This window comes from Cibotium barometz, chromosome 49 (assembly GCF_041138505.1).
Source record: "Cibotium barometz isolate CiBa-2024 chromosome 49, ASM4113850v1, whole genome shotgun sequence".
Lineage (NCBI taxonomy): Eukaryota > Viridiplantae > Streptophyta > Polypodiopsida > Cyatheales > Cibotiaceae > Cibotium > Cibotium barometz.
Genome location: NC_141094.1, coordinates 13568278 through 13576341, shown reverse-complemented (window position 1 = coordinate 13576341; position 8064 = coordinate 13568278). Strand labels below are relative to the sequence as shown.

Sequence of the window (8064 nt, the reverse complement as noted above, 5' to 3'; positions counted from 1 at the left end):
AAGCTCTCTCTCTCTCTCTCAAACACGCATGACGCACACTAAGATCTCTCTCTCTCTCTCTCTCTCTCTCTCTCTCTCTCTCTCTCACACACACACACACACACACACACACACAAACACATGCATTTACTAGTACACACCCACATGAAAGACAATCTCTTCTCTCTTGCACATAGACTCAAAAAGGTAGATCTCTCTCTATTTGTCTCCCTCTGTATCTCTCCCTTTCCTACACACACGCGCGCATGCACACACACATGCGTCCATGCACACATATCTTTCGTGTTCTCTCTCTCTCTCTCTCTCTCTTTCGTGTTTTCTCTCTCTCTCTCTCTCTCTCTCTCTCTCGTGTTTTCTCTCTCTCTCTCTCTCTATATATTATAGCTATAATATATATATATAGAGAGAGAGAGAGAGCTCTCTATATATATTATAGCTATAATATAGAGAGAGAGAGAGAGAGAGAGAGAGAGAAAACACGAAAGAGAGAGAGAGAGAGAGAGAGAGAGAGAGAGAGAAAACACGAAAGATGTGTAGCTATAATATATATATATATATAGAGAGAGAGAGAGAGAGAGAGAGAGAACACGAAAGAGAGAGAGAGAGAGAGAGAGAGAGAGAAAACACGAAAGATATATGTGTGCATGGACGCATGTGTGTGTGTGTAGAGAGAGAGAGAGAGAGAGAGAGAGAGAGAGAGAGAGAAAACACGAAAGATATATGTGTGCATGCACGCATGTGTGTGTGTGTGTAGGAAAGATATGTGTGCATGCACACATATATATACATTATATATATATATATAAAGAGAGAGAGAGAGAGAGAGAGAGAGAGAGAGAGAGAGAGAACACAAAAGATATATGTGTGCATGCACGCATGTGTGTGTGTGTGTGTATGTATGTATGTATGTATGTATGGATACTCACTCTCTCTACCTCTTACAAACAAAGACACATATGCACACACTCAAAGATCTCCCTCTCCCTCTCCCTCTCCCTCGTCATCTACACATGGTAACCCACACACATGGAAAGCTCTCTCTCTCTCTCTCTCTCTCTCTCTCTCTCTCTCCATATATATTTATATATATATATCATATGTACACACTCTCTCTACCTCTTACAAACAAAGACACATACGGACAGACCCAAAGGTCTCTTTTTCTCTCTCCCTCTCTCTCTCTCTCTCTCTCTCTCTAAATTATTTCATTAAGGAGAGGTAGTCTCTCTCCAAGAAACATGGACAAATATAGTAAAGGTTTGGCACTGGCTCGGAGAAACTAGCTTGGGTGTTTTGACTCGGAGAACGTACGTATTTCTATCTTTACCTATGGAGTGGTTAACAAAGGACATACCTTGTCATGTCCTTTAAGAATTTTTTTGTCATACAATATGGATTAGCTACAGTCTAAGGAAAATTCTTGTCCTTTGTAACTTAATTACTAGGACATTAAGTATAACTATTATCCCGATAATTGCACACTAGGCCTCTTTCATAAAAGTATGTGCCCAAGTGCCCAATTTAAAAAAAATACTAAAGAGGCTGTAGGATTTCCAAGCATACAGATTACTATACATGCAGCCGACGTTCACGATGTGGCTAAGAAAGCCTTTACCAGTGCACTCTAAGGCTCGACACAACATGGCATCACTCACCATCCAAGCCAGATCATCCTAGCTTTCATGCCAACTAGCAAATTGGGCCGAAGACTTCACCAGGGAACTACAAGGCTTGAGCAAGAATCTAAGAGGCAAGATACACTATGTCGACATGCTTATAAAGATCCTTTGTCATGCCATAAAGAACTTCCACCCCCTAGGCAGCCAGTTTTCCAGAAAAAGGAGACCTCTTGAAATAATTGAAGAGTGTGTGCGTTAAGTGCAGTCGTTGTGTGGGATAAATGGCCACAACAATATACTTTGTTTTGAAAAGCAGAAAGAAACCTTGATAGTTTCATCTCTGGCTGATAAAGCCAAAGGGTTGTTCTATGGACCTAAAATATGAAAGTTCTTTAGTCATCTTAAAGCTTGAATATCCTGCTATCCAATCTAATGACCTGCATTTCATTCACTTTTTTTGAAAAATCGAAAAAGATCTGAAATTTAACTACCTGAAATACAGTTGAGCTTCAACCATTTGTCACCTCATTTCCGATGACATATTTTGTTGCCATATATTTTACCAAAAAAAGGCCGCTTTTACCAACCTCTTCTAATCCTGCCAACAGGTAACACCCCTGTTTGGGGGCTATAATCCCGTTCTTGAGGAAAATACAGCCACAAAATTGAAGAAACATGGACCCAGAGCAACAGAGAACTCTCCAGCATCAAACTGTCAATAACAATCAATGAAACCACATAAAATTCCCAGATACAAAGAAAACTCTGATAAATTTGATACAAATGGAAGCTATATGCAGAGCTGATTGGGCATAATTTGACAAAGATATCTTTACGTATGAGAGCACGTACATAATTATGTAATGTGATAACAAATGCATGTATGGACAGATGGTATGTAGCGATTAACACTGCAAATCACTCACCCTTATGCTACAGGCAAGAGAACAACAGATGAGAAAAAAGGCCTCAGCAGTACCTTTTGTCCAGTATAAACACATCGGATTCAATCCACTTTGCTGTCTATCTTTGCATCCCCCTGTGAACCCTCTACTTTGGCAGAAGCCGACTCATCATACGCCAAGAGCTGAACCATGCAATTGCTGTGATTAGATATAGCTAAACAGAAAAGAAAATTAAAACATATAAATGATTCCAACACTGGCAGAACTCCTCACGAAACCATGCTACCCTCTTGAGGGGGAGAGAGAGAGAGAGAGAGAGAGAGAGAGAGAGAGAGAGAGAGTATGAACACACCTCCTTAATCTCCCCTTTCACAGCACAATGGATACCCAAAAACCCAATGACGCCAGGAACAATATAGAGTAATGCCGGCTACATACACAGCACAAAATTGCATTAATTAAAAGAGACGACTCAGCACTAATCATGGCTCAAAAGAAGTAATATGTTCACATTTGGACATAACTGACCTGAGCTGCTTGGAACCAATTCATGATTAAAATGGTCACACCCAAACCGGCTACATAGCCTGCAAAGGCACTTTTGAAGTAGCATGGACCTTTCCCTCGGGAAGCATCAAAACGAAGGGCCAAAGCCACAAAAATTCCTGCAAATTGCACTCCACAAACTTAAATACAACAATTCATGGAGAAACCAACAAATGCAAGGCACTTCGTCTCGAGGTTTATGCACCCAAGCATGAAAAATCTGGGCACGTTATTTTGTGCCTTAGACAACATTGCCTCCCACTAGATGCGTGTGTTGGCCCCCTATGTCATTGCCTCCCACTAGATGCATGTGTGAGCCCCCTACATCATTCCATTTAGACATCATTGCCTCTCACTACATGTACTAAGCTAGCTAGGGCATGATAAGACATTGAGTGAATGGTGGGCCACAAGAGTGCAGTGGCACAAATCACTCACAGCAGAGCATGCACTCAGAAAATCTAATTTTTATTTTAAAAATAATATATTAAATTTAACTTGATGCTCAAATAACATTAAAATTTAAAAACAAACATCATTATTTTTTTTTGAAGAGGGCGTGGTAAAATGCAAGACCTGGTATGACAATGTCACCAAGTCCAAGCATGGAGTATGGCCGCAATGAATTCGCTGTTGGAAAAAGTAGCTGCAGCAATAGCATTTACAATCGAGTAGATTTGTTCACTTTAATATCAAGTTCATTTAGGCTGCTTACAAACATCCCCCACTTGTCCCAACGAGCAGGGGGTTGGACAGGCAAGGTTGCCTATTCATCATTGACAGCAGGAGGACAAGATGCCCCCCCAGCTGACGGGCAGAGAAATATCTGTAACTGGCCTTAATCATGCTTTATTTTTGCAAACAAGGTGAACATGTAAATTGCTGAACAATAATGCTTGATCGAACATACCTTGATGGGCGCATCAAAAGACTTTGCAACACTGACCATAACAGGGGTGAAAAACACCCAGAAAATGTCATAGAAAAATAGCCCGACCTGGACACACATCAATAGCATTAGATCATATATATATATATATGTTTTTTTCCCTAAAAATAATTAGAAGGAAAAAAAAAAACACCTTCACGTGGCAGACTACCACCCTCATGAGAGGTAGATAGAACAACCCTTCAAGGAGGTCAAGAGTACAATGCAAAAAGAGGGGGGAACTCCCTCCTTGGCTGGCCGCTCTCAAAGGGAGTCTACATCAGGAGGGGGGAATGCCCCTCTAGAGGCTGAAACGGAAGCGCATCCACTCTCCCAGGCCTGGTGAGCAGCTATAACAAAAGCTCCACCTACGCAGTGAAAGGTCAGCCGAAAAATCCACATGCCTAGGGGCCAAGGTTGCGGGCTCGGCTCGTGAGGTCTTCAGAACAGGTTTGGACAGGGAGTGGTGACAGTCCATCTGAACGCAGACAAGCTCTAGGTGGGCGCAAATGTGCATCCGTCCGACTCTCCAGGTGACCTCATGATGATCACCCTTGGAGTATAGGCACCTGAAAGTCCACTGCTCTACTGCAAAGCTGATGTGGAAAAAGATGACGAGCTGGGTCATACATGCCTCCACCTCATACAATCCATGTAGTTCCCTCTAGCTGGAACAGTCAAGCTCCAACCTCACAACTGGCTGAGCCTGCTGGCTGATGGCATCCATGATGTGAAACTGGGAGGAGTCGATAACCTAGTCCGAAATAGTGGTCACCTTTGACAAACCGTCCTACTCACTATCAAAAGCCACACTCAGCGGGAAGGAGAAGACAGCAACTCCAACATCATGCTCGGGGGGGGGGGGGGGGGGGGGGGGGGGGGGCTACTACTAACGGGAGCTCTTGACCCAGCTGTTGCATGTAAAAAACCCCTGATCACATATGTATGTTTGCAAAATACGTGTTGTGAAATACCTCGCAAAACTGATAAATGCTGGGTAGAAATAGTGCAAAATAATCCCTAGGAATTACCCAAGACACTATCTATAGAACAGATTTTTAGGCCTGCTTCACAAAAGGAACACCTGCCCATCCCCACCACAGCCTCAACTCCCTGCACTGGTGCCGGACGACTGATCATATCCACAATGCTGTCAAGAGCCTGTAAGAGGAACTATGGTCCTCCTTTTGTGAAACTACCCTAATCTCTAAGCCATATCCCTTAACCATTGAAATTTAGAACAATACAGACATACCAAAGATCTTAAAAGCTTACCAAAAGGATAGCACCAATTTTGAAGGAGCCCAATGAAATCAGCTCTATTCCCTAAACCATAAAAAGAGTCAATAATGCAGATTAGAAAATATGATAACAAATTCCAAGGTAAATTATCAAGCCATTGATTCTTCAACATTTGTGTATGTGTGTGTGTGTGTGTGTGTGCATGTGACTGTGCGTGTACACTGCACATACATATGTATGTATGTATGTATTATCTATATATACATGTGTTCATGTATGTATGTATACACATAAATAACTACATATGCGCAATGGTCCACTCCATATACCTCTATAGAAAAGGCAAGGCCCAAAATGTTGTTCGCCAGCCAGTGCTTTTTCAGCACATACCACAGGCAAAATCCTGTTGCTGGTACTCCCGCTATCAGCTCGGCTATTGTCAACTGAAAAGCTGTTCATAGAAGGTGTCACAAGCATTGAGTCTCTTTCAAACTCAAAAAAATTACCCCTTTAGGTCACTTTGAAGTGACAAAACGTTAGCATGATAGACTTGAGAGACAAGAAAAGAAGCTTCACAAGATCTCATGTTGCATCAAAAAAGCTGGTAGAATGCTTCACATACTTTGAAAAAAAGGGATTTTAACTGTTAAGCAGCTCTCCTTGAAGTGCTTCGGGAAAAGCTTCTGAAGAAACGGCAATATGGTCGCACTGTAAATTCCAGAAGACTTATTACACGTACAAAGTTCAAGCATGAAGTCCACAAAAAGTAAAGAAAAGACAAAAGTCAAAAGGGCTACAGATTGCTTACACCAAGGCAATAATCCCTAAAACAAAGAAGTAGACAGTGAGAACGGTGTTGATTAAGTCTTTGGGTAGAAACTTGAAAAGAAGGAAAAGTGATAATAAGACAGCACTCCCAATGAAAGGGAAGCGCATTGCATGCTCTTTTGAAATTGTTTCCTGAAACAACCCCCCCCCCCAAAAAAAAAAGGAAAAGAAAACCAGTAAGTTTGCGTGCCGGACCCTGCAGGAGGGGGAGGGGGTGGGGGCGGGTGGGAAAAGCATACGTTAATGACTATCAAATAAGATGAATGCCCACGCTCAACAGGTTAGCGAATATATGAACCTATGTTCCATTGGTGTATGTATATACAATTATGCATGTGTTTGTGTGTGTGCACGCGCACATACATACATCCGTGCAGAAGCAAACACAGTATACAGACACACAAATGCAAATGCATTTATATATATCAACATGCAATTGAAATTTTTCCCAGGTTAAAAAGTAGAAGGGTGAGATCATATGCCTCTGATAGGCTACTCTTATCAACAAGTGGTGGTGACAGACTTTCCACGCCCATTGTCAGATTATCTGACAAAAGGATGGGCACCCAGTCATGTGTAATTACATTTCAGACAGTTATTAAAGATGGGCATTGCAAAAGTATGGAAACATAAAATGTGGTCATAAGAAAACATAAGATAGTAGAAATAAATACAGATCATCGCACCTTGCCACAATGCCACATACAAATCATACTGTATGCAAGCACTCTTGAGCAAAGCTTGTGTTGTAAAATTGAATGTGTATTAAAACATGTGCGTGTGTGTGTGTGTGTGTTCACCACAAAAGTATGGAAACGTAAGATGGGGTCATATGCAAAAATATATGGATCACAACGACCTGTCACAATGCCACATACAAATCTTACTTCTACACAAGCACACTTGAACAAAATTTGTGTTGTAAAAATGAATACACATACATCACATTGCATGCATGTGTGTGTGTGTGTGTGTGTGTGTGTGTGTGTGTGTGTACTTACAGAAGGAGGAGTTGGCTTGACTGACCGTCTGCAACCAACAAAAACAGTCAAGCAAGCTGTCAAAACACAGTTCCAATTTGGATCGACTGTAATGAAAAGAGGCACGACTGTAAGACCTGCAATCAATCAGATGACAGTCATCAGATAATAGATGTTTTGAGACCAAAAATGGGCATATCAACTTCCGAAGATCAAATCATCCATGTTATTAATGGTTACAAAAACATTCTGGAAAAAATTGTATCTATAACTATATTTCTTCATTTTCTCCTTTTTTTTCCCTTTTTGGGAATTTGTATATATATTTCTCCTCTTTTCTTTCCATGAATTTCAATCATTTTCCAAAAACAAGTATTCAAACAACATTTTATTTAGTTTGTGTGCGCCAAATATTTATAGAAAAAACCAATTGCTGGCTATATAATCAACAGAACAAAAGATTAAGCAGAAACCTGTAAAGGGAAAAAAAAACTGTTTAAATCGCTTTTAAGGTTGGGGTTTTCATAGAAAACATAAAGCAGATTCCTAATCACACGGTCCTATCCTAATCACAAAGTAATCAAGCTCCTAATCAGAAAGTAGTCAAGTTAAAAGCACTCACCGAACAGAGCAAGGGTTGCAAGCCGCAATGCCAACGCCATCGCTTGGACCGATCGATTGTGATGATGGGCTCCTCGTGCAGATCTGAATGCTAATACTTACGGAAAAGTTAGGTTCTATTTAACCTGGAGCCGGTTCATTTGACCAACAAGGGCGAAAAGCTTGTTGAAATTCCTCCTAGAATTTTTTTTTTGAGAGAGAAGATATATTCGTATTAATAAGATTTATTTACAAAAAATGTAAAAATATCGCCTCTGGCATCACAAGGAGAAGTCACAGTAGCTGAATTTTAGCGCTATCCAGGAGCTTTGAACTATAGGGGCTTGTGAGAATCCTCGATTCACTTAAAAAAGTGTCGAGTTTCCACTCTGGGCGTTGCATGTGCAGGCATCGAT

General features: G+C 41.0%; 1 protein-coding gene across 1 annotated transcript; it reads right to left on the bottom strand.

Moving 5' to 3' along the window:
• Nucleotides 1–1918: 1918 nt before the first annotated feature.
• LOC147610315 (signal peptide peptidase-like) lies at nucleotides 1919–7830 on the bottom strand. The gene is made up of 12 exons (XM_086786313.1): nucleotides 7671–7830; nucleotides 7070–7185; nucleotides 6049–6200; nucleotides 5863–5948; nucleotides 5570–5691; nucleotides 5274–5324; nucleotides 3981–4067; nucleotides 3647–3716; nucleotides 3053–3189; nucleotides 2877–2954; nucleotides 2599–2706; nucleotides 1919–2331 (listed from the first exon to the last, which is right to left on the bottom strand). Exons 1-11 carry the CDS (start codon nucleotides 7708–7710, stop codon nucleotides 2626–2628), a joined length of 1020 nt encoding a protein of 339 aa, XP_086642439.1. The 5' UTR covers nucleotides 7711–7830; the 3' UTR covers nucleotides 1919–2331; nucleotides 2599–2625.
• Between the last annotated feature and the right edge of the window lie 234 nt (nucleotides 7831–8064).